The sequence below is a fragment of the Molossus molossus genome, unplaced genomic scaffold (assembly GCF_014108415.1).
Source record: "Molossus molossus isolate mMolMol1 unplaced genomic scaffold, mMolMol1.p scaffold_m16_p_16, whole genome shotgun sequence".
Taxonomy (NCBI): Eukaryota; Metazoa; Chordata; class Mammalia; order Chiroptera; family Molossidae; genus Molossus; species Molossus molossus.
In genome coordinates this window covers 65,960,249-65,987,321 of record NW_023425351.1, presented here as the reverse complement: position 1 = coordinate 65,987,321, position 27,073 = coordinate 65,960,249, and the positions used below count along the sequence as shown (strand labels likewise).

At 50.1% G+C, this 27,073-nt stretch overlaps 1 protein-coding gene across 1 annotated transcript in view; it reads right to left on the bottom strand.

The window, feature by feature from the left end:
• The window catches only part of LOC118631622, a 71,089-nt gene extending 53,690 nt beyond the window's left edge, over positions 1 to 17,399 (bottom strand). Inside the window, exons 1-2 of the mRNA XM_036264119.1 lie at positions 17,098 to 17,399; positions 13,277 to 13,585 (exon numbers count right to left, since the gene is read on the bottom strand). Of these exons, the coding sequence (XP_036120012.1) occupies positions 13,277 to 13,585; positions 17,098 to 17,345 (557 nt within the window). The 5' untranslated portion in view covers positions 17,346 to 17,399. The remainder of the gene's footprint in view (positions 1 to 13,276; positions 13,586 to 17,097) is intronic.
• Positions 17,400 to 27,073: the final 9,674 nt, after the last annotated feature.

The following is a 27,073-nucleotide window of genomic DNA, read 5'->3' as shown; positions in this document are numbered from 1 at the left end:
ATGAAGCAAGTCGGGAACTGTCCTCGGTGCTGAACCAAAACCACACCCTTGGTCCCTGCTATTTCTGGTAACCCTAGAACTTTGGGGGTTTCTGCTCAATTCCCCAGTGCTTACAGACTTCCTTGGTAGTCTTCCATTTCATATTTTTGAGTCCAATTTTACCAAGCTTTTGCTGAAAAAGAAAGCTAAGAAGAACAGAACTTGAGTCTTTCTCAGCCTAATAATAATATTTACTATTTACCAAGTTCTTACACATGCCAGGTACTATGATAGCAGTTTTTATACATTGCCCCATATTTTGATAATCACCCCCACTTTACAGACCAAGAAGCGGGGTTCATAAATGGCAGAGTTGAGATGAAATCAGGTCTCATATATACATAGCCCAGGAATTAGCAAATCACTCCTTGGCCTGTGTGAATAAGGGCTTCACTCAGAGGGACGTATCTCCGTGAAGTCATTGTCCCAGTCCTCTCTAGACTTCTTTTCATTTACAAGAGCAGGCTCACAGCGGGACAGACCTGGCTGCCTAGACCCTATTTTCACACGTATTAGCAGTGCGACTGTGTCAGCGTCATCTGATGACATTCCAGCCTGTTTCCTCAGCTGATATGTCAAGAATGTGAACTATTTCCCAGAGTCGTCAACAGAGACCTAAGAGAAGATGCGTGACAAGATAGCCTGGAATAACGAAGGTACCTCTGATGATGATGACGACAGCGCTTGTTGACTGATCGCTGCTGCCTCGTGCCAGGCCCTGGGTCAGGCGCCTCACACACGTCAGTGCCAATCCTCACAATGGCCCTAGGAAGTTTCTCCTGTTCTCTCCATTCAAAGATGAGAAAAATGAGGCTCAGTGAACCCTTCATATCTGTCAGCTAAATCAGATCCAACTTGACTCATCCATAACCAGATGGCCTTTGAGAGGCTGAAGGACAGGGGCTGCTGCTAGGTAGAAGGTGGACCCACTCTTTAATTTTTCCACAGTCTAGGCAGGTACTCTGATGCAGTGACCCCACTCAGAGCTGGAGCCAGGGAGAGAGATCCTCATAGGCCAACATAATTTACCAAAATGCCCAATTCCAAGTCTGGCTGCCCCGATGCATGGAGGGCAGCTGCCTCTGGCTCTCTGCTCCCCCAGTCTCTAGATTAAACAACAACAACAACAGCAGCAGCAAACTGTTGTCCAGGCAGGGGTGATTCCGCGCTAAGGAGCTGGGCTCCCTCCTCCCTGCTTGGCCAGCAGGGGAAGGGGTGGGAGGGAACTGTACTAAGGTCACAGTGTTCCTGGTCAGCGTGTTCTGGCTTTGAAGTCAGAGAGCTGCCAGTGTCCAGGCAAGAGGAACGCTGCAGGCTGCTCCGCCTGCCCGGCCTCCAACAAGCTCCAGCTGGGCCTCGGCCTCCACAGCAGCTGGACGCTCCAGGGAGGGCCACACTCCCGAGACATCCCCTTCCCAGCCCCTGCACCAGCCTTACGAATCTGCAACTGTGATAAAGTCATCAAGCACACAACAGCTGTCCAGATGTGCCCACGCACTTGGCTCCCATAGCCCCTGAAAGTCAGCCACACATTCCTCCACCACCACATTCCACGGAGGGGAACAGCATTTCTATATTCCCTTCCCTCTTCCACTTTCCTGATCATTTCTCTTTAATTTGTTCAATCCTGAGCTCCCAGAAGGCTTCATTGTGCACCCACTATATACCTGACAAAGGATCAGGCAACGATTTAGGTCTAGATATGAAAACATCATTGTTCCAGTCCTTGTAGAATTTATAGAGGGGAAGAGACATCAAACAACAAATAAAGCAATTACCATATGATTAACAGTTGTGATAGGAGCATGAAAGAAAGAGAACAAGGTGCAATGGGAGAGAAGAGCAGTCATGCACCTCCAGATAGGAGGTCAAGCAAGGTCTTTCCAAGCAGGGGGCACTGAAGCTGAGACCTGAAGGAGCAGCAGGAGGCAGCCTTGTGAGGCCAGCTGGAGTGTGGGGTGAAGGCTGTCCAGCTAACAGCACGTGCAAAGTCCCTGAGGCAGGAGAAAAAGTAAAATGTTTGAGGAAGTGACAATATAGCATAATGGGTAAATGTGAATGCAAGATTTAGCTGTGGGATCCTAAAAACTAGATGTGAATTCTCAATACCTCCATTTTCCAAGTAGGATCGGGTAAGAATTCAGAGACTGGGTGCACTTGAGCTGGTTAATCTGAGCAGAACAGAAGATAAAGAACCAGAAGGCAAAGAGATATTCCAGTGAAGAGGTATTTTAGCAGATGCCCGTGGTCTCCCAGCAGAAGGGAGAGAGCAGCAACTTGAACCCACAGCTATCTAACTTAAAGGTGCATATTTTTCTAAGTGCCTTCAACTAGTCCTCCTCACCATCCTTCCAGTTGGTCTAGACCAGCGGTTCTCAACCTGCGGGTCATGACCTCTTTGGGGGTTAAACGACCCTTTCACAGGGGTCGCCTAAGACATAACAGTAGCGGAATTACAGTTATGAAGTAGCAACAAAAATAATTTGTGGTTGGGGGTCACCACAACATGAGGAACTGTATTAAAGGGTGGCGGCATTAGGAAGGTTGAGAACCACCGGTCTAGAGGTAAGTTTGTTTCCTGACAGGAGGAAGTTAGAGAAGGAGGGGGGAGTCCAAGTCTCTGCCTCTTTCTCGTCTCCCTACCACTGGCTAATCTGATGCACACGTGAGTGTCTTTAAACAGAAACGTCACCACCCACCTGCTGGTGCTTTCTCGTGTCCCTGAGCCCGGCACCCAGAACAAGCCCCACAGCTCAGGATGTGCCTACCTCCTACTGCGAAATGGGGGTACTAGTAGACCCTACTGCATGAGGGTGTTCTGTGGAACCAATAAGAACGCTGATGTAAAGAGATCAACACTGTGCCTGGCACACAATTAGGGCATAAAGAATGTGAAATGTTGACAATAATATGAATTGGTAGTTATCACATTCCTGAAGAGAGCAGATAACCACAACAGTTCTGTCTCCCCACCCCCGTGTGGGGCACGTCTGACAGTGCCCAAGGGCACCTGCTAGCTCAGTGTCCATTTTCAACTTTTGCTGATGCCTTGGCACCCCTCCCCCACCAGAGAATACAGTTTACCCAAGGACTGAGTCTATTTTTGTTTGGGAAGAAGGAAAACAAAGGCAAGTGCCAAAGCACTGACTTGTTTAAAACAAGACAGGGCCCCTGGACAAGGCCCTGGCCCTGGCTTTTAGGGATTGGGAGAAAGGTGCACTTTTCAGGAGCCTCTTGATGGAAGGTCACAACAGCATCTCTCATCCCCCAGTTATCAGTCAAGGACTCTTGCCCCAGGGTTTAGCACAAAGGGTCAAGTACTTCCCTGTTATAGATTGTCTCACCTATAACAGCATCAGAACATCAGCCTTTGTCCCTGTTCCCCAGGCTCCTTCTGTAGCAGAGTCCGTCTCCGTGAACTCTTTGATCTGAGTACATTGTCCAGGACACGAGGCAGTGACCACCTGTGCACCTTTCAGATCAACCTCTTGTCCCCCCCCCACCCCCAGCCCAAGCCCACCTTGGTTAGCTCATTGCTGCATTCCACAGAAATTTGTTGAGCATTCAGTGTGCCGAGCACAGTGCCACACACTCAGAGACAGACCTGTTGAGTAAGATACAATCTGTTGTCTGTGTGTGAACCAGACTATACATAGAAGACTTCAATATAATGTGTTAAATGCAGTTCAAAAAAAGGGATGACTCAGGACCCCAGAAGAATCTAAGAGGAGGCATAGCCCTATATGCAGGTTCAGCATAAGCTGGAGAAGGGGACACCTAATCCCATCAAGAAAGGAAATGGCTGGTTTTCGCCCATCACCTTGTTAAGTCATTTATCTTATTGATGAAGCTACCTTTCCCTCAACTCACCCAAATTTCTCACCCATCTTAGACTCAGCACATAGTTCTATATGTGCATGTTGTATTATGTAACTCCCAGACCAGACTCTAAGCTCTATGATGGCAGCAGCCAGGCCTGCCTTGTTCTCTCTGCAGCCATAGCACTTGGCACAGTGCCTGGCACACCACAGGCACACAATCAATACTCATCGCATTGAATACAACATCTTTTGAGAAAGCAATATGATGAAGGCCCCATGCTAGGGAATGGTGATACGACTGAGACAAATATGCACAAAGAAGTAATTCACAATAGAAGTTGGCAAAGGTAAATACTGAGTGAACGATGCAGACTGTAGAAGTTAGGGAGCGTGGCATGTTCAGCTCAGTTCAATGAAATCCAGTCCAACAAACATGAAGTGTGTCTTCTATGAACAAGAGAGGATGCAACAATGTATCAGGAAAAGGAAGCTCTGGTGCTCAACATGTTAGGCTAGAGGAGATAATGTGAGTGCACAACACAAAGGTCTAGAGAAATCAGAGGCCATGGAGGTTCAAGGGGAGGAGCATCAGGACAAATGTGAGGTGTTTAGACGGCATTGGGAGAAAAGCATTTCCCTCATGTAGGTTGAGATGAAATGTGGAGTGGGGGGGGGGGGGTCATTCCAGGTAGAAAACATCAGAAATAGGAAGCTGAGACATGGGTGTTGCTTTCTTGGAAAGTCTAGTTCAACCATCAGCTAAAGACAGTGCTCAGAAGTCGAAAGAGCCTGGCCTCAGTACTCGGTGACCCACCAACTCTTCCAGGAACCTCCTACCCAGCCCTTGAGCCTCATGACCCCAGGCCTTGACCCCCAACCTGAGATATTGATCCCTTTGTTTCTTTTAGCAGGGAAGTGGCACCGTCGAAGCTCCATCTGGAGCACACTGAAGGCACCTATGCAGTGGACACATGCGGCTTTGTCTGCCCAGTACCTCTGCTTCCTTAGAGAAACTCCCCCTCCTCTGTTCCAAATGGTCCTAGTAGGACATCCGTCAGGGTAATCCCCCCACCTAATCCCATCTCAGAAGTGGATACAAAGAGCCCCGCCATAAAACACAGCGCCCCAAGGGTGGGCACAGGAATCAAGGAGGGCCGTTCAGAATCCTTTCCTGCCCTGAGACACAGACATTGGGAAAGAGAGACCCCTTTTCAGCTGACGTTGCTAAACTAAGAGGAAACGGGTTACAAATATCAGATGGCTGAGTGGTTGAGCTTGGATGGCTGACGGAACGGTGGGGCCATCAGTAGAAATGCAACAGTCAGGAGGATGAGCTGATATTCAGAGAAAAATGGTATCAGCCCAAATCACCGAATCTTAGAGTTGGAAGAAACTATAAATGGATTTGTGCCAACTGCTCATCTGATGCTTGTATTGTTTTTTCTGGTTTCCCCATAAGAAGTTTCATTCTGCTCGTGGTGACGTTCGGTCAACAGATGTTGATTAAGCATTTGATCAAGTTGACAAGTGACACCCCAAGAGCCCCAAGGAGCTTCTCATTTAGCTGTGAAAACAGGAAAAACAACAACAACAACAACAAAGCAGACTATTATGAAGAAAATGCAACAGAGTCTCATGATGACTTTGGGGTACACTATGTTAGATTAGGTGGCCAGGGAGGGGCTCTTATAGGTAGAGACTTTCATGGTAGGAGGCAGTAAATTACACAGCCCTCTGGACAAAAAGAGCAAACAGAAACCACCAAGGTGGGGGAGGGCTTGACATGGCCTTGGGACACCCGGGAGGAGAAGTATAGAGGTGGGAGAGACCAGCAGGGGAGGTGTCATAGCAGTCAGTGGACAGAGCACATGGCAACTACAAGGAAACGGCATTAGACAGTTTCAGGTAGGGGAGTCCCATACAAAAAATACCTAGGAGATGACCTGACCAGCCTCCGTTCAATGGAGTTTGACTTGACTTGAAAGACAAGAAAGAGAGAAAGCAGAGAAAGTGAGCAGGAAAAGAAGAGGGGTTCCAGGCAGGGGGCCTGCAGACCTGCGCAGCAATGGAAATGCACCTGAGTGTCTGGAGGAGAAGGAGAGGCAAACATGGATGCACGTGGCAGAAGCCTCAGGTAAAGCACCGTGGACCAGAAACCTAGAGTGAGGCTCCTGCCCTGCGGATGTGGATGTGAGGCTAAGGGGACAACCCCTCAGGGGGGCAATGGAGAGTCATTAAAGGGTTTTGGACAGGGAGGGTGACTTCATCTGCCTCTGCAGATCATACCTGTATTCTCACAAAGAAGTGAGGAAGCAGGAATAAACATGAGCTGGGATCGTCCCCATCTGAACCCCAGCTCCCCTCCTACTCCGTCATCTAGGGAAACCACGCCAAAGGAGTGTGACCAAGGAAGAAACTCAGAAATACGCCAGGACAGTGTTCAGGGGTTGGTCCACTACTTTATCTCCATCAATAAACTTTTATTGGAACACAGACACACCATCCGTTTACCAGTCTTGCACATGATGGCAAGGCTAGGGAATTGCAACAGCAGCCCCGGGACTGGCAAAGTCTACAGTAAATATGATCTGGTCCTCTACAGGAAAAGCCTGCTGCCCCGCTCTAGAGCCTTCCGGAATCGACCTTGATGTCACAGGATGGCAACGGTGCCGGAGGAGAGAAAAAATAAGAACAGCTCCTTGATGCGCACATCACGACCTCGCAGGAGGGAGAGCTCACGGGGCACGCCATTTTCCTCGGCTCCGGGGGAAAAGGATGTTCTCTTGACAGACAGCCAAGGGCAGTTTTATTGTGAGATAAAGGGACCGAGATAGAAATGAAGGAATGCAGATGGGAGAAATGGGTAAACGGAAAACTGAGACAGGTGAAGAGAAACAGAGACACCGAGGAGACAGGCAGGAGGGAGGTAGCAAGAAAAACACCATTCCACGGGAGGAATGGGACATTTCAATTTATATACAAAATACATCTGTATATATGCTTGTGTGTATATATACACATGTGGATGTGTGTGTAATTTATTTATTTATCTCTATGCTGGTGGCCCTCTCCGGGTTTTTGACAGAGTGTTAAAATGTCCTCAGCACAAAGAAAACTTCTCGGGTGGAAATGTCTGAAAGTCGTTTCTTGATTCCAGACTGTTCCAAGATAGGTCATCAGGATGTACGCTCCCAAGGGGTAACTGTGTTGACAGAGACCAAGACAAGATCAATACAGGGTTTCGATAGCCGAGTGTGCACAAGGTTCAGTTAAATAAGAACAGGTTTCCTGCATGCTTTTATCAGAAATTTCCCCTGCAGGTTTATGAGACTTGCTTCCCGGTCTGTCTCTTTCTGAGCTTATAAAAGTGCTTTTAGGGATGTCTTACGGACTTGCAACGATCACAGATGGAAGTGGTGGGATCTTTAAGCCCCACCCCACAACTTACACACAGAAGAGCAAAGCTATTTCATGACTGTAGAGACAGCAAGAGGGATCTATTATCCTGGAAGAGAAATTCTAGCCGCCCTCAGGAACAGTCACAGCCCTCTCCAGGGTGCACACCCTCCCCCAAGACCTCAGTGTGACGACTGAACAGTGTCAGAGGCTTCACGGAGCCGGAAAAGAGGGCTCTGGAAAAAGAAAAAGAGGAGAAAATAAAGAGGGTCCTTCTTTGGCATTCTCTACTTTTGCTCTGGGATGATGGAAGGTGCTGATATGAGCACAGGCAAAGCAGGATTCGGAGTCCAGACCTAACACACGGGAGCTGGTGGGTCCTGGGCAAGAAATTCCTTAAACTCTCTCGGCCTAAGCTGCATGTGAGGAACTGCAAATAGTTTTCTCTACTTGGAGCAGGCAGCACTTGTGGGGATACAGCAGAAGACAATAGCGAGGACGAAGAAAACACATCAAACACAATAATAGCAATAGCTGTCATTTACTGAGCATTTCCTTTGTGCCCCAAACTGCTCTAAATGCCTTAAAACACAGACTCATTTTATTCTCATGACAAGCTGCAGCGAGGTATTACTATCATCAGCTCCATTAGCCAACACTCAGAAAGGTACATGTGAAAAAGCCGAACTTTGAATCAAGAAAGCCCAGTGTCAGGGTCTGCACGCTTGCTTGTTGCCTCTACAGTGAGGCTGGACGGCTCGGCAGGAGTTAGGTCATTGCATTAATTGCTTAGGACCGTCATAACAAATCACCACAAAGGGGGTGGTTTAAAAGAGAAATTTGTTCTATCACAGTCTGGACGCCGGAAGTCTGAAGTCAAAGCGTGGGCCAGCAGAAACAATATATTGCCAATCTGAGATTCAAAAGAAGAAAGTGACAGGGCTGAACAAACCTGAGTTTTCAAAAGAAGGCTCTCAGGTGCTTTTCATTACATTGAGCCTCACATGTCTAAACCAGTGTTTTGCAAAGCATCTGGGATCTGTCCTCTTGTGGCACAATGGTCAGAAGAACTTGACTGAGCATCGGACTATTCAAAGTTTCTCCAGGTTTGCCCTGGCCAGTTTGGCTCAGCGGTTAGAGCGTCCGCCTGCGGTCCGGAGAGACCCGGGTTCGGTTCCCGCTAGGGGCATGTACCTCGGTTGCAGTTTGTCCCCGGCCCTGGTTGGTCGTGCGGGTGGCAGCCACTCGATGTGTCCCTTTCACATCGATGTTTCCCTCTCTCTCTCTCTTCCTCTCTCTCCCTCCCACTCTGTCTGTACAAAAATGGAAAAATGTCCTCGGGTGAGGATAAAAAAAAAAAAAAAAAAAAAAGTTTCTCCAGGTTCACCCTCATGTTACCCCAGTAGAACTGACGTCTCCTTGCAGGTATACTTATGGTCACTATTGCCTCTTGGTCTACTCCAGCTCTATTGTACGAAGAGCCCTTACCTTACGAGCTTCTATGTATTTGAAGACATAGCCTCTGTGACTTCCACAGGGAACTAAGAACACAGTCCCAAGAACAGACTTCACCCCACTCTGGATGTCTTAAATTGATTGTTCCCACAGTCAAATCTAACTGGAGCAATGGAACAGCAATGAAACAGTCACATGGATGGATACTCCTGCAGGTGACCATTATAAAAAATGGATTTAAAAAAAAAAAAAAAAAGTAAAGACTTTAAAAAGCAACCAAAAGCAAAAGCTACAGGAGAGTTAAAAATTGAAAAATAAAAACACAACTGTGAGGAAGAAGAATTGGGAATTTTTGGCTTCTTGACCCGAGGGTGCTCCGCATGGCTTGAATGGAAAAACCCGGTGCCTTTGTGGCCCAAAGTGCCAGAGATCAGAATACAGGACTGTGCAAGCAAGGGAAAACTTAAAGAGGAACTCCTGGGAGTTAGAGAAGCACAGAAGTGGGGAGATACAAGCACTAAGTATAAACCCTTCTCAAAGCCCTGGCTGACTGCTCACCTGTGCGTGTGCGGGAGCGATGCAGAGGGGCAGCAGGCAGCAAGCAGAGACCAGAAGGAAGTCTGCTGCTTCAACGCAGAGCTAAAATGGGTGAGCTCTGTGAGTTTTCTGTCTTGTTTTTTGTTTTTTGTTTTTGTTTTTTTAACTGAGTGTATTCACACTTTTGTACAGCTGGGATAGCAGAAAACCAAAGCCCTCTGAGCTTGAAATGTCAGGAAACAGAACCTGAGGTTGACGGACAAACGAGAAATTAGTGGGGAAACCCTAGAAGAAGAAAAAGAAAGCTACTGAAAGTGTGAGTCCCATCGCTACCCAAATTCTTGGCAAATAACCAAGTTACAGGCAAGCGAGAGACCCCCAGGGAGCCAGGCTAAAAAAGGAGAAGTAGAAAGCCATAAAAATAGAGTAAAAATACCAGGTACTACATACTTTTGAATCCAGGCAGGTTAATTGCTTACTATAACAAAAACCCAGTAACCCTTAGATGAACACAACATAATACAAAGTTACTATAGTGTGTTATCTATAATGTCCAGTTTTCAACCAAAAATTACTACATATGCAAAGAACAAGAGGAACTCATAGAAAATGACTTTGCATGGGAAAAAATATTATCATTATCAGACAAAAGTCTCAAAATATGGTAGCAATGAATGATCAAATGAGGAAACAATCAGTGAATATGCAATACAAAGACAGATCAATAGACACTATTCAATTCAAACAACGAAAATTAAAAATATTGAGAAAAATAAACAGAAGCTAAGGGACCTGACAATATCAAACAAGATCCAATATTTGTGTAAATAGCATGAAGAAGAAGTAAAGAGCTAAAAGAGGCCAGAAAAGTTATTTGAATAAATAACGGCTCCTAACTTCCCAAACTGTGTCTAAAACATTAAGTTGAAGATCCCAAAAGCTTAAAAAGAACTTAGCAGAAGCACAATGAAAGACATTCCTGAAGACATCACCGCAGAAATTCTGAATGCCAAAGATAGCTAAAATCATGGACGTAGCCAAAGGAAACAACACATTCTGTTGGCAACTAACAAAATAAAACACTGACACCTCATCAGAAACTATGGATGCCAGTAGATGCTGGAATAATAGATTCAAACTGCAACTAGAAGAAAAAAAACTATCAATCAAGAGTTGTGTACCCTTTCACTCTTCTTCAAAAATAAAGGTAAAATAAAGGCATTTCTTCTTGGTGTCCTTTTGCTGCCACAGATTCACTTTCTAAATCACTGCCGTATCCTATGTGTGATGTCCGGAAGCTGAGGACGAGCCTTCTCCTTTTACGGTGACTCAACACGTTTTATACCCTCTTACTTTCTCCGATTCGATTGAATTGGGAGATTCACTGGCATAGACCTGATTGACATAAGTTTCCTTATCATTGTCTCCGCTCCCTCTCTCACGGCAGGGTTCTCGGAAGAGCTGCGGATGTGGTCAAGGACGACAGTACGGGAGCTGCTGAGCATGACTCACTAATGGCAGGGTTCTCCACATGAACTCGGACCTCCACTGGCCTGAGAATTAGCCTAGAAACATTTGACCCAATGGCTCACAGCTGAAGGAGAGGTTCTTAGGTAGTGGCTGCTGCTTTCAGAGGGGGAGACAGTATAAACTTGGGAGTCAGGAAGACCCAACGTTGAAAGTTCAGGTCAGCCTTTTTTTTTTTTTTTTTTTTTACATGTTTTTGTTGGTTTTGGAGAGAGAGAGAGATAGAAACATCGAGGTGAGCCCTGGCCGGTCTGGCTCAGCGGTTAGAGCGTTGGCCTGCAGTCCAGAGAGACCCGGGTTCGGTTCCCGCTAAGGGCATGTACCTCGGTTGCAGTTTGTCCCTGGCCCTGGTTGGGTCATGCGGGTGGCAGCCACTCGATGTGTCCCTTTCACGTTGATGTTTCTCTCTCTCTCTCCCTCCCACTCTATCTGAACAAAAAATGAAAAAATGTCCTCAGGTGAGGAAAAGAAAGAAAAGAAAAGAAAAGAAAAGAAAAGAAAAGAAAAGAAAAGAAAAGAAAAGAAAAGAAAAGAAAAGAAAAGAAAAGAAAAGAAAAGAAAAGAAAGAAAAAACATCGAGGTGATAGAGAAATATCCATCAGCTGCCTCCTTGCTCGCCCCCCACTGGGGATCGAGCCTTCAACCTGGGCATTTGCCCTGACCAGGAATCAAACTGAGACCTCTCAGTCCACTGAGCCACACCGGCCGGGCTTAGGTCAGCCTTTTACCTGCTATGTGATGCTGGTTGAGTTACTTGAAGTCTCTCATCCTCTGATATAGCAGTTATAATACGTAGAACGTCTTGCCAACCTGTCCTGAAGTAGCATGTAAAGCCTATATATTTTACTAACTCTTTTTACTAACATATTTTATCTTTCCCACCAGAACAGAAATGTGGAAACTTTTTTTTTTTTTTTTTGTCTGATTGCTCACTTCTATATCCCCAGCACCTAGAACAATGGCCAAAGTATGATAGGTGTTCACTGAACACCGGTTGGAAACAGACATGCGTCACTAAACAAATGAATGGATTTCAGGCAGACAGCCTGGGATCCTGCAGAAGCCCGGTGAGTGCTATTTCCCTGCCTTGTTATCCTTTCCTTCCACATTAGAGGAAATTCATTTGCTCGTTACTGTGAAACTAAGTTCATAGCTCTGGACTGACTCTAATCCCAGTCAAAACAACATGATTATTTGGCAGAGCGAGACAGGAAATGACCAATAGCCACAACTAATGACACAGTCAGTATCTGGCCAGGGAGACAAAAGAACAGCTTCTGTGCAAAGTAAGCGGCAAGAAGCCACAGGAATGGGAGTCAGAAACATTTTTTAACGGTGACTTTAAAAGAAAAGATACAGCTTGCCTCCCAGCTATCCCCTGATACATCGGACGCTCATCTCACACCACTCAACGGAGATTCACTCAGAATAAATTCTCCCAGCTTCCACTCCCCCTTCTTCTGGGGAAAGGAGGAAATCATACTCGAATATGAGAATTAGAGGTCCTCTTTGAGGGTGCAGGGTGGTCACCGACCTCTTCCAGGGCCTGATGGTATGAATCATCTGTCCAGGAAACACACACACACACACAACGTTTTGCATACACTTGCGGGGGTAGTAGGATTCCATGGTTAGATCCATGGACCATGTGGTCTGAAGCAAACTGCCTCATTTCACAGACAGGGTGCAGATGAATAAAGAACTAGCCCAAGGTCAAATAATAATATCACTGATGCCCTGGCCAGCTTGGCTCAGCGGTTAGAGCGTTGGCCCACGGACCAGAGAGTCCTGGGTTCGGTTCCGGTAACGGCACGTACCTCGGTTGCAGTTCGTCCCTGGCCCTGGTTGGGGTCGTGTGGGTGGCAGCCACTTGATGTGTCTCTCTCATGTCGATGTTTCTCTCTCTTCCTTCCTCTCACTCTATCCTAAGATAAATGCAAAAATGTCCTCGGGTGAGGATAAAAAATAATAATATCATTTATGCCCTGGCCAGTTTGGCTCAGCAGTAGAGCGTCGGCCTGTGGACCAATGAGTCTCAGGTTTGATTCCAGCCAAGGGCATACGCCTCAGTTGCGGTTCGTCCTTGGCCCTGGTCGGGGTTGTGCGGGAGCCAACAAGTTGATGTGTCCCTCTCACGTCGATGTTTCTCTCCCTCCCTCCCACTCTATCTGAAGTTAAATGAAAACAATATTCTCGGGAGAGGATTAATAAAATAAAATAACAACACTATCACATATAAGAAACACCTGCAGACTGACCCACACATTCCCTAATAGCAACCCGATGTTACCTTCATTACTTAATAGTTCTTTAGATGTTTGTAAGCAACCGAAATAGTTGTAGCCGTCTCTGATGATTTCGGTATGTGATTCAGCAAGTTAATATCCATTTTTGGTGGAGAAAATGTACGTGCACAGGTAGGCACACTCGGTGTGCACACAGACATCCCTGCACGCTACACAAACACGCACACTTCGACACAGACACTTAAAACTACTCACAGGCAACGCCGAGGCTGGCGGCATCTTCCTCTTCGGTTCCAAAGGCCCAGACACTGCACGTGAGGAGAGGTGGTGTTTCTGGGAGTCCGCAGGTGGAAATACAAAGGCAGCCCCAGAATGCACGCTGGGGCTGGCTCTGCCCGGGTCTGAGAGCTCCACTCCCTCTGAGGAGCCTCGGTCCTCCTGCAGCAGCTGGTAGCAAAGGAGCTCAGGGCCAGGAGGCAGAGGCAGCCGCAGAGTGACGCGCAGAAGCTAGGGACAGGATTCCAGTTTCTCCCGGCGGCTCCTGATAGGCCCTGGGAACAGGACCTGCCGTGGACAGAGGCTGTGGTTCAGGACAGGATCATGGAACTGGCTGCACAGGCGCAGACCCTGCTTTCCTATATAAGCACGGCACAGCCAACGCCTAGGACGCATGCGCCACGCACCGCCCCGTGAGATCATGCCATAGCACACACCGCCCCGAGATCATGTCATTGCACTAGTCTATAAAAGCCGCTGCTGCTACGGGCCGCTACGAGCTGCTACTGCGGAGCAACTATGGGCTGCTACGGGCCGCTACTGCAGAGCTACTACGGGCAGCTACCGGCCCTACTGTGGAGCTACTACGGGCCACTACGGGGCGCTACTGCGGAGATACCATGAATCACTACAGGCAGCTACTGCGGAGCTACCATGGCCCGCTATGAGCAGCTACTGCGGAGCTATAATGGGGCACTACGGGCCACTACTGCGGAGCTACCATGGGGCACTAAGGGCCACTACTGCAGAGCTATAATGGGGCACTACGGGCCACTGCTGCGGAGCTATAAAGGGCCACTACGGGCCACTACTGCGGAGCTATAATGGGGCACTACGGGCCACTACTGCGGAGCTATAATGGGGCACTATGGGCAGCTACTGCTGAGCTACCATGGGGCACTATGGGCCACTACTGCGGAGCTACAATGGGGCACTACGGGCCACTACTGCGGAGCTACCATGGGGCCCTACGGGCTGCTACTGAGGAGCTATTACGGGCCACTACGGAGACTATTGCGGACCTACCATGGGCTGCTACGGGACGCTACTGTGGAGGTACTATGGGCCACTATGGGTCGCTACAGGCCGCTACTGCGGAGCTACCATGGGGCACTACGGGCCGCTACTGCGGAGCTACCATGGGGCTCTACGGGCCACTACTGCGGAGCTACCATGGGGCACTACGGGCCACTACTGCGGAGCTATAATGGGGCACTACGGGCCACTACTGCGGAGCTACCATGGGGCACTACGGGCCACTACTGCAGAGCTACCATGGGGCATTATGGGCAGCTACTGCGGAGCTACAATGGGGCACTACGGGCCACTACTGCGGAGCTACAATGGGGTTACGGGCCACTACTGCGGAGCTACCATGGGGCACTACGGGCCACTACTGCGGAGCTATAATGGGGCACTACGGGCCACTACAGCGGAGCTATAATGGGGCACTATGGGCAGCTACTGCTGAGCTACCATGGGGCACTACGGGTCACTACTGCGGAGCTACAATGGGGCACTACGGGCCACTACTGCGGAGCTACCATGGGGCACTACGGGCCACTACTGCGGAGCTATAATGGGGCACTACGGGCCACTACTGCGGAGCTACCATGGGGCACTACGGGCCACTACTGCAGAGCTACCATGGGGCATTATGGGCAGCTACTGCGGAGCTACAATGGGGCACTACGGGCCACTACTGCGGAGCTACAATGGGGTTACGGGCCACTACTGCGGAGCTACCATGGGGCACTACGGGCCACTACTGCAGAGCTACCATGGGGCACTACGGGCCACTACTGCGGAGCTACCATGGGGCACTACGGGCTGCTACTGAGGAGCTATTACGGGCCACTACGGAGACTATTGCGGACCTACCATGGGCTGCTACGGGACGCTACTGTGGAGGTACTATGGGCCACTATGGGTCGCTACAGGCCGCTACTGCAGAGCTACCATGGGCCACTATGGGTCGCTACAGGCCACTACTGCGGAGCTACCATGGGGCTCTACGGGCCACTACTGCGGAGCTACCATGGGGCACTACGGGACGCTACTGCGGAGCTACCATGGGGCTCTACGGGCCGCTACTGCGGAGCTACCATGGGGCACTACGGGCTGCTACTGAGGAGCTATTACGGGCCACTACGGAGACTATTGCGGACCTACCATGGGCTGCTACGGGACGCTACTGTGGAGGTACTATGGGCCACTATGGGTCGCTACAGGCCGCTACTGCGGAGCTACCATGGGCCACTATGGGTCGCTACAGGCCGCTACTGCGGAGCTACCATGGGGCACTACGGGCCACTACTGCGGAGCTACCATGGGGCTCTACGGGCCGCTACTGCGGAGCTACCATAGGCCGCTACGGGCCGCTACTGCGGAGCTATTACGGGCCACTACGGAGACTATTGCGGAGCTACCATGGGCCGCTACGGGCCGCTACTGCGGAGCTATTACGGGCCACTACGGAGACTATTGCGGAGCTACCATGGACTGCTACGGGACGCTACTGTGGAGGTACCATGGGTCACTATGGGTCGCTACAGGCCGCTACTGCGGAGCTACCATGGGCCACTATGGGTCGCTACAGACCGCTACTGCGGAGCTACCTTGGGGCACTACGGGCCACTACTGCGGAGCTACCAAGGGGGTCTACGGGCCACTACTGCGGAGCTACCATGGGGCACTACGGGCCGCTACTGCGGAGCTACCATGGGCCACTATGGGTCGCTACAGGCCGCTACTGCGGAGCTACCATGGGCCACTACGGGTCGCTACTGCGGAGCTACCATGGGCCGCTACGGGCCGCTACTGTGGAGCTACCATGGGCCGCTACGGGCCGCTACTGCGGAGCTATTATGGGCCACTACGAAGACTATTGCGGAGCTACCATGGACTGCTACGGGCCACTACTGTGGAGCTACCATGGGGCACTACGGGCCGCTACTGCGGAGCTACCATGGGCCACTATGGGTCGCTACAGGCCGCTACTGCGGAGCTACCATGGGCCGCTACGGGCCGCTACTGCGGAGCTACCATGGGGCTCTACGGGCCACTACTGCGGAGCTACCATGGGGCACTACGGGCCACTACGGGCCGCTACGGGCCGCTATTGCGGAGCTACCATGGGCCGCTACGGGCCGCTACTGCGGAGCTACCATGGGCCGCTACGGGCCACTACTGCGGAGCTACCATGGGGCACTACGGGCCACTACGGGCCGCTACGGGCCGCTATTGCGGAGCTACCATGGGCCGCTACGGGCTGCTACTGCGGAGCTACCATGGGGCACTATGGGCCGCTACTGAGGAGCTACCATGGGGCACTACGGGCCGCTACTGCGGAGCTACCATGGGCTGCTACGGGCCACTACTGCGGAGATATTAAGGGCCAATGGGCCGCTACAGGTCGCTCCTGCGGAGTTAATATGGGCCGCTACAGGCCACTACTGCGGAGCTACCATGGGCCCCTATGGGCCACCATGGGCTGCTACCTGCGGCTGTGCTGCTTCCGTCCTGATGTTAGTGCTGCGTGCTTTTTTGTTTTGTTTTAATCCTTACCCGAGGATATTTTTCTATTCATCTTCAGATAGAGTACGAAGAAGAGAGAGAGAAACACTGGCATGAGAGGGACACATGGACGGGTTCCCTCCCATGTGACCCCAACCAGGGCCAGGATGAACTGCAACAAGGTACATGCCCTTGACCGGAATCGAACCCGAGACTCACTGGTCCATGGGCCGATGCTCCAACCGCTGGACCAAACCGGCCCGGGCTCCATGTGCTTTCTTTACCTTGGGTATCTCACTGCAGGAACCTCCCTTGCAACCCTGGTCGATGACACTTTCTGTAGCCAGCAGGATGATGTGAGACCCCAACAGCCCTTGGCGAGGAGCAGCACCACGTGGATGGGATGTGGCCCCAAGTACCAGGTAGCAGTGTACCTGATGGCCTGGATGTCACTGCAAGATCGGGACGCTGTATGTCCTCGGCTTGAAGGGTGCGGCGGACGGCTTTGGTGCGACAGAAGCGGGAAGCCCATGCGGGGCGCGGAGAACGCAGCAGCCGCCAAGGTGGCCAAGGAGCAAGTGAGCTGGGACAGCAGCATCCAGCCAGCAAACCGCCTTCGGAACTGTCGCAGCCGGGGGCTCAGCACTCAGGAGGCCGCGGGCAGAGAGCACCAGGAGGTGGAGGCAGGGCCAAGCCCGCAGCGAACAGTGAGGGGGTGGCCGGCAGGACACATGGCCTGTCCTCCGCCACCGGAGGAGTCCCCCGCCCTGGCCATGGACGAGGCTTTGGGGAGCAGGCCTGAGATGCTGCGGCGGTGGAAGCCCAGTCGGACAGGGCGGGGGAAGGGCAGAGGGCCGCGACGTGGGTGAGCCCTCCTTCAGGACCCGTGTGGCCGGCAGGAAAGCCTGCTGGCCCCTGGAGGGTGGCTGTGGACTACAGGAACCGAACAGTCCAACGCTGTCATGGTTTGGTGGCCCGGACTTAGCGTCCTGGAACAAACCTCCGCATTTACACTTGTTCCATTGCACTGATGACAGAATGTCGGCCTCTGAGTCTCTTGCAGAGCTAGGAGCCAGAGCACACAGTCTTCGGGAAGCCCTGGCGGACTGGGGTGGGCCATCAATGGGGACTCAGTCCAAGGGCCTGGGTACACTGTCAAGTGCTTGGGTGTTGTTGGGTCAGTAAGACGTAGGTCACGCCAGAGGCGATTATGGATAAGATGCAGCCTGTCCCCAACCAGAAACAGCGAAACAGTTGCAGACACACTCGGGATTGCCAGGGCTCTGGGGAAACTTTACACCCCACTTAGCCATGCTGATGAACCCTCTACCGCGTGGCCTGGAAGGGGGAGGCCTGGGCCTGGTCTCCTGAGATGGAGCAAGCATTTCTGGCCGTGAAGCGGGCAGTGGCCCTGCTCACACATTGAGTCGTGGATCCGGCTCTGCTACTCCTCACCATACAGGTGTCCGACTCGGGGTGTGACTGGGGTCCCTGGCAGAAACAAGGGCCTTGGAAGAGTCCTATTGGGTTTAGGTCCCAGTTGTGGGAGGGAGCTGAGAGTCGTCACTCCCTCCCTGAGAAGCAGTTGGCGGCGGTGTGTGCAGCCGTTAGCCAGTGAGCGCGTCATTGGTCCCTGTCCTGTCACAGTGCAGCCACCTACCCGGTAGAGGGCTGGCTAGTCGTGGGCTACCCGGCCATGCACGGGGTGGCCCGGATTCCCACTCCGACAGCGGGCGCATACCTGGAACAGAGGGCTCGGCCCTCTACCACCCCTGGACACAGGAGCTGCCCTCCTTGCTGGGACCTGGACAGTGTAGGGCAGAACGGGAAGAGCCCTCTGTGGAAGCCAGGAGGGCCCCAGCCCCTTTGCGGAGGGAAAGCCTCCCCCTCCGGCTGATGCTTGGCGTACTGATGGTTCTTGCCGAGGCCAACCGCTGACGTGGGCGGCGACGGCCCTGCAACCGGCTGCGGACACCTTTTGGCACCATCCCGGAGCCAGGCGCTCGAGTCAATGGGCTGAATTAAGAGCCACGTGGGGAGCGTGCGGGTGTGCTCCGGTGGCTGGGCGCTGTCCAGGGGCTTGGCTCTGGGGCTGCCCAGAGGGGCTTATAGGCCACCGAGCCCTGTGGGGGGAGACATGCAGCAGGACCCGTGGGAACGGCCTGGCAGAAGGAGGGCGACCCGCCAGTGTGGGCACACGCCCCTGCAGGCCTCACGGAGGTCCCGTGGTTCTGCGCTGCAGCCTGGGCTGCGGCTGCGCGCTCTGGGCACAGGGCGGTGCCTTATGGGGAAGTCCCGACACCAGCCTCCGGGGTGGTGTTCCGGCCTGGGAACCGGGCCTGCAGTGGAGGCCGGGGTGCAGGGCAGGGGCCCGGAACCGGCTGCGCAGGCGCAGACCCTGCTTTCTTATGTAAGCAGGACCCAGCCAAAGCCTAGGACGCATGCGCCACACCGCCCGGGACATAATCCCCTTGCTGGGTCTGTAGGAGCTGCTGTGCGGCTGCGTCCCTCCTGATGGCGCTCTGCGTGCTTTCTTTGCCGTGGGGATCTCGGCCCCGGAACCTCCCCTGCAGCCCCCGGTCGGGCCGGCTCCCCAGCATGTTCTCAGTCACTCTTGGGGGAGTTAGTCTCACTGTGCAGGGGCAGAAGCCGAGAGATGAGGTGAGCCACCTGAGGCCACGCAGCTACGCTGGCCACGCAAATGTGTCCCCGGAACCGGAACCGAGGCGGTGCCACAGCTGCTGGCCCTGGCCCTGGCCCAGGCTAGCTCCCCAGCTCTGAGCCCTTTGCAAAACAAGCTCTGAGAATACGGCCAAAGACCTAGGGCAGCGGTTCTCAACCTGTGGGTCAGACCCCCGTGGGGGCTGAATGACCCTTTCACAGGGGTCGCCTAAGACATCACAGTAGCAAAATTACAGTTATGAAGTAGCAACGTAAATAATTTTATGGTTGGGGGTCCCCACAACACGGGGAGCCGTGTGAAAGGGTCGCGGCGTCAGGAAGGCCAAGAACCACTGGTCTAGGGTAAGACGGTTCAGGCCCGAGGGCTCTGAAGCCCTCTCCGCAGGGGCACAGGCAGGGCAAGCACTGCCCTTCCCGAGGTGAGGTCCAAGGCATCAGCTTGCCTGCTGCTGACCCCAGGCTCCAGGGAGTGAGGACCAGGCAGAAGAAACTGAGACATGGATGAAGGAGAAAGAAAGGAAAGGGAGCAATGGAAAGAGAGAGAAAGGAGGGAGGGAGCAGGAAGGACAAGTGGGCAATCCACCGAGGAGCAGGAAAGAATGGGTTCTCCATGGAAACAAAAGTGCCTGTTTGGCTTAAGATGCCACTAAAGAGGAAAATTGTAAATCACATTCCACCCAGGAGGCAGGGATGATTGCCCGGGCTTTGCCAGCTGAATTCAAAAAACACTCCCATCAATCACCGTGGCTCCTGTGGCGCCCACCTAGGCCAGGTGCTGTGGGGTTATTTAAAAAAAAAAAAAAAAAGGCAGGCTTCATATGCCCTATTGTATCTTAAGCATTTCTTTTAGCCAAATAATATTCAGGGATCATGTTATCTCTTCCTCTGGTCCCAACTTCAGAGAAAAAAAGGGTGGAAAGGAGGGAAGGAGGGAGGAATGAAGACAGAGGAATGTGGGTAAGACTGGCCCCCGCTGTGACACTGGGAAGGGTCTTTCATCCAGGCAAAGGTGCATCTGACTCTCAACAGCCCTTGTGCCTAGCAAGGGGACCTGGGCAAGCTACTCAGCCTCTGGCCCTCTTACCTGGGACCGAGAGGTAATTAATGCCCAGGTTCATGGGGTGCTTGCAAAGACTTAACTTACATATGGCTTCTGTGAAAGAATTTGGCAGAGGCTTGGGTGCCTAGTAAGCCTGCTTGAAACTATTCCTTCCTTCTGCCCTTCTGGTACCACTGGTGGATAAGAATCACCTCAAAATGCAGTGGCTTAAAACAACAGCATTTATCATCTCACAGTGTTTGTGGGTCAGGAATTTGTGGGGGTGCATCTTTCACACACGGGTCTCTCCACAAAGCTGCTAGGAAGCTTTTCTATTCAAAGTGGTATTGGCTGCACGGACTCATTTACTATAGCCAATTGGTGGTCGGCTGGGGACTGGCTGGTCCCGGGTGGCCTCACTCAAGTAGCTGGTGGTTGTTGCTGGCTGGCATCTGGGTCTTTCTCTCCACGAAGCCTCCAGGAGGCTAGTGCAGGCGTCTTCACGCGTCAGAAGCATTTGCAAAGAGTGAAAGCAGAAACTATAAGGCCTCTGCAGCTCACTCTGGGTCACCTGGGCCACAGTCTATTGGTCAAAACGAGCCACAAAGCCAGCCCAGATGAACAGGGATGGAAAACGAGATTCCACCTCGGGTGGAAGGGCAGCAAAGGGGCATGACATAGCGGGAGGGGAGGCTTTGTAGACATAAAACAATCTTCCACACCTGCCACCACTGTTCATGGTCCCTTCCCTTCCTTAAGAATTCCCAGTGCGCTTTCTGTTTGTTACTGGGGCTCTGACTGGCACAATGTATAACACTTTTATGACATCATATTATACCTATTCTTCCAACTGCTTTTAATGCTTAACATTATGTTTTTGAGATCCATTTATATTTATCCCATGTAGCTCTAGTTCATTTATTTTCACTCCCACAGAATACTCTTTGTACAAGTTTATCTTGCCCAGTCTCCTGTGGATAGACATTTAGCTTAGCAGTTTTGTGCTATTACAAATACTACATTTTGCCTTTGCACATGAGCGTTCTCTAGGGAGTATAATTAGGAGTAAAGTTGCTATCTTGTCATCCTGCCAAATTACTCTCTAAAGTCAATATGGTCTTTAATAGAACAAACAGAATTTGAGAGCTTAACAAAGTTGAAAAACTGGATTCACTTTACCTTATGCAATTAGCTGTGTTTTTGAAGAACTGTAGCAAATGTCTGGTTGAAATGAACCTCCCACCCAATATAAGAACCCTTTCAACAGAGTTCCCAGGAGATGGTCAAACAATCTTTGCTTGAATTCTTGAAAATACACGTGGGAAACTTGTTGCTTTAACTGTGATTCCCTCTGCAGGGTAAGAATAATTTGGGAAAAATAATCCTTTCCTTTTGCAATGCAGATGCCCAGGGTATGTAGCCAAGGGAAGAAGGAACAAGTGATGATGAAGGTGGTAGAGTAGGTTGGGGTAGATCACAGAGGGACCATTTTCTGCTTTACCCTGAAGGCAGTAGGGACTCACCAAAGAGAGTGGGCAGGAAAGAAGCAAGTCATTCTACCTAAAGGGTTCAAAATGGAGGCAGAAGGGCCTAAGAGGAAATAGTTACAGTGACCTTGAATGGAGATGGTGATGCCCAAGTGAAGATATATTAAGGAGGGAAAAAGAAAATCCAGTGGTTGAGACTGGAATCTGGCAGGTGAAGAGATTAGCCAAGAACATACATGCAATAGCCCATGGACACAGACAATAGTGTGGTGATGGCCGAGGGTGGGGGTGGGTGGGTGCTGTGTGGAGGTGGATAAAGAGGGGAGAATGGTGGACATCTGTAATAGTGTCAGCAATAAATTTAAAAAAAATTTTTAAAGCCATATGACCACCAACAGATGAATGGATCAAGAGGTGGTGCATGTACATGACAAAAGACTATTTAGCCATAAGAAGATAGACTACTGCCATCTGAAAACATGGATGAATCTTGAGAGTATTATTCTAAATGAAATATGTCAGAGAGAAAAGGACAAAAACCATATGATTTTGCTCATATGTGGAACATAGAACAAAAAAGTGCACTAACAGTACACAACAAAGCAAACTCATAGATAACAGACAGCAAAATGGGAGTTAGCAGAGAGGGAGGAGGTGAGGGGAGTGTGAACTGGGGAAAGGGAATCAAAATGGTAATGGAAGGAAAGTACACTGTTGGTGGTGAGAACACAATAAAGTATACAGATAATTGGACTATAATGTTAAGCACCTGAAATTTATATAATGTTATTAACCAAGGTTACCTCAATACATTTAATTAAGAAAAGACTATCATATGGTACTTACTTGCCATGTTACCACAGACGATCAGTCGGAGTGCCAGGGAAGACTGATTGGTCAAGATGGCACAGGGGAAGTTTTACACTAAGCTGCCAAAAGCTAGAAAGATGAATAGGCAGGGCCCAACGCATGCCAAAAGCTAGAAAGATAATTGCATTGAAGAAAACCCTCTCCTTCCCTATTCCTATAAGAACCATGGGCTTGAGCAGGAGGGAAGATGGTCTTTGAGACAGGAGTCCACCATTCCTCCAGGTTGTGTGGCACCTGAATAAACCTCTTTCCTTTTGCACCAGCATCTGTCTCATGAGTATGGCTTTTGTTGCAGCAGGCAGCTGAACCTGTGTTTTTCAATTACAACTATGCTAACCTCTTGAGCATTTGTTCCTTAATCTGAAAACCAAAGATAATAACTGTACCCATTTCATAGGGTTGGCAAGAAAAGAAAAAGAGATCTTAAGTTTAAAAAGCTTCATGTCTGACTCCGTGTATGCTCAATAAACATTAGCTATTCTTATTATTGGAAAACTATTGATAAAACTTAATGACTACAATAGTTAGGGTAGATTAAATTGCTATAACTGAAAGTACCCAAAATGCAAAATGGTTGAAACACAATAGAATTTTATTTCTCAAACCCAGGACATTCTAAGATGAGCATCTCTGATTAGCAGACAGCTCTCCCACATAATGGCATAGGGTCCCAATAATGTGGGACCTCGTTGCTCTCTTCATCCAGCCTCAGGAAGGGAAAAGAGGCACACTCACTCTTTAAAAGCTGTGTACCAGGGTGTTGGCACAGGACTCCTGTTCACACTCCACTGGTCTTGTGTAGCTGGGAAATTCAGTCACTGGCTGAGCAGCCATTTCTCTGTCCATCAGGCTTTCTCACTTTTGTCACTGTCGGCATTGCAGGGGGAATACATCCTTGTTTGGGGTACTGTCCTGTGCACAGTATGATGTTTGGTAGTACCCCTGGCCTCTATATACTAGATGCTAGTAACACACACACACACACACACACACACACACACACACACACATCCTGACAACCAAAAATGTCTCCAGGCATTGCCAAATACATTCTGGGGCCAAACTGCCTCTGGTTGAGAATCACTGGTCTACAAAGGAAGGAGGGAAGATTCTGGTGGCAGCAGGCCACCTCGGTAGGGGAGAGAAAAGTCAAGCTAGTAGTCTAGCTCAATTCCTAGTCTCCACTAGAGTGTGAGCTCCCTGAAGGCACAGGTCTTGTATATTTTGTTTATTGCAGAGCTCCTACCCCTGTCCCCTCCCCCACACCCAGAACAGCACCTGACATCCAGAAGGCCCTCAATACTGTACACAGTTGTCAACTAAGTGCATGTGCCCTGGACCAATAGTCCCCGTTCAAGCACACCTTGAGTGCTCCCATGACGTGAACACTGCTTATGAAAGATGCTCTCTCCTTGTTTCAGGAAATATTAATGATGATGATGATGATGATGAAGAAGCAGGGCCAGATCCACTGGAAGAAGGAAATTGCGTGACATCTGCCCAGGCACACCCCACCTCTGGCATCTGAAGGAGAGAGATTCCAGCTCAGGCCGCTGCACCCCGCTGCTGATTTCATCTTCCTGGAGGGGCTGCAGGGCAGAGGGCTGCAGACCCCCTGCCATGCCTGACTCAAGCCACCGCTTCTCTGAAGAAAGACCTGATTATGCCAGAGGCAGCCACCTGCACTTTCTCCTCCGCTAAGTGAGGAGCCATGGGGTTTTAATTCTCCCCTTCACTCCAGAGGCCCCCCCATCCGTTCCTTTAAGTACCTCCCTCCTCCTGGCTCCGACATCCCTGTCAACATCACGGGCCGGGAGGTGCAGTGACATTATGGTTGCCATGGATTAATCTAACTGTATTGATTTCTCGGTTACATCTGCCCCCAAAAGAGACACAGAGTATCAGCCCCTCAGGGTCTGGAAAGATTTAAAAAAAAGAGAGAGAGAAACATAAGTGGACATTTTTTTTTTCCTTTTGGGAAATAATAACTACAAACAAATTAGTGTTCAAGCCCACATTCAGAAGCCTTTATTACAGGAGACCATGAAATGCAAGCACAGCAGTCTAGACGTGTAATGCGTGATGCGGAAGAAACCAAATGCCGAAATTGCCTGAAAAAGAACCTGCAAAAGGACCATTAAAGGGACAGGCGGATTATATATGCAATGAAATGACACTAGCTACATGTAATTAAAATCTATGAGCCACAGTTCCGCCACTTGTAATGTGGAACTAATAATATCTACCTTGCAGGATCATTGTGAAGAAGAAATGAGACAATAGGTGTGAAAATACCAAGCAAAGCCTGTGCCATAGACTCAGATCTCAATTAATATGATTTTTGATTCACGGGGAAAGAATATTGTATACTCAAAAATTATGTGTGGTTTTAGGCACGACAACTGATAAGAAGTAAACACTGGGTTGACATTGGGACAACTATGAATAAATAGTGCTAGAAAACAAAAGAAAAATGCCTATAAAAACATGTGCAGTTCCTCCACATAAGTAGGCAACAGCCCGTGTGTGTCCCTTTAAGGAGGTCAGGTGGGATGGGAGCCAGCCTTGACCCTTCCACACCTGAATCTCTGTACCACCTTCTGCTGTGAGCCCACCGCCAGCACACAAAGTTCTATCCTGGCCTGCCCTGGGGAGAACAAACTTCCCATCCTGCGACCCCCAAGGGGCCAATAAACAGCAGTTTCAGGAGGTGAGGTAGGAAGGAGGCAGACTAAGTTCTAGAGCTACCTTGCCAAGCAAGACCAGAACTCAGCTGCCAAAAAAGTCAAACACATGAAAGAAGGGCCTAAGGGACTTTTTGGGCCACAGGTTGCCATCCACCTATGAGATTAGTGGGATAATCATTTGACGCTGAATCTTCTTCTCTAGGACACCGACCAGTGAAGAAGGGCCTCTTCCTACCTTCCTCTTCCTCCCTCCTCGGTGTCCAGGCATTTCTGTAGGCGTGAGATTCCCGTAGACCATGAGACACCTCTGAAGTGGGTCATCAAACATGCTGGCTGAGCAGTTCTTGATGACTCGAGGCATGGACCAAGGAACGCAGCTGCACGTTTCAGAGAAGAGCCCCACTTGTCATTTTGAACGTCATCCAGCAGGACCAGGGGAAGCCTTTTGGATCAGAAAGAGGCGAAATCCAGATATGCCAATTCAAAGTGGTCCTCCCCTAGCCGGACCTTTCAGTGATGTGAATTCAGAATGATATGGCTTCATGCAACAGAAACAGTCCTGAGCAAGCACCTACAATGCACTAAGCACTGGGGACAGAATCCGAAATGGACAACATTCATGTATTCGTTCAACAAACATTTATTAAGCTCCTACTGTATTCCAACCATGAACTGGGTTCAAAGCAGTAAGCCCAGTGTCAAGTTCACAGAGATGCAGAAGAGGACACAGACCTTTGAAACAGAAGAGGTGAATCCAGTGGGAATGACCACCAAGGGCTGACTGCGATGAACGTACAAGATGAATACTGATGAGCAAAACCACCTCGTTGTTAAATAAATGAATGACTAGGTATGAATGAGTAAGTGAGGGATAGAAATGTCCACGCAGAAGGGCCTCAAGTAAAAAAGCAAAAGCACATGCAAGACTAACAAAATTGTCAACAAGTAATTTTGTACATCCAGTGTGTGCAGTAGTGAGGTAATGACCAGAGTAATGATGACAGAAAGATGGTTGGCGTTTCTTGAGTATTTTCCATGCACTTCGCACTGTTAAAAGGACTTCAGGTACATTATTTCATTAAAAAAATGTACACCATTATTTGCCCCACTGTACAGATGGGGAAATTGAAGCATAGAGAAGCTAAGAATTTTCCCAAAGTCACCCAGCCCACAAGTGGCAGAGCGGGATTCAAACCAACACCAGAGTCTTGACTCTTCACCTCTGTATCTTGGAGAGGGCTTGACTCTTTGCAGGGCAGCTTCTGGATTCAGTCTTGCCGCTAAAGAAGAGGCCCGTGAAGGATGCTGCGCAGTCTCTGCTCTTGAACTTGTCACCTTCTACAAGGAGAGGCAGGCATGGGCAGAGGCCTCGCAGTCTACACAGGCCTTGCCAAGTGCTGGGCCAGAGGCACAAAGAGGCTGCCCAGGCCTCTCGGCCCCAGAAGGAGGGCAAACCCAACAATGACAGACGGACGAAGGCTTCGTGGAGCTGGTG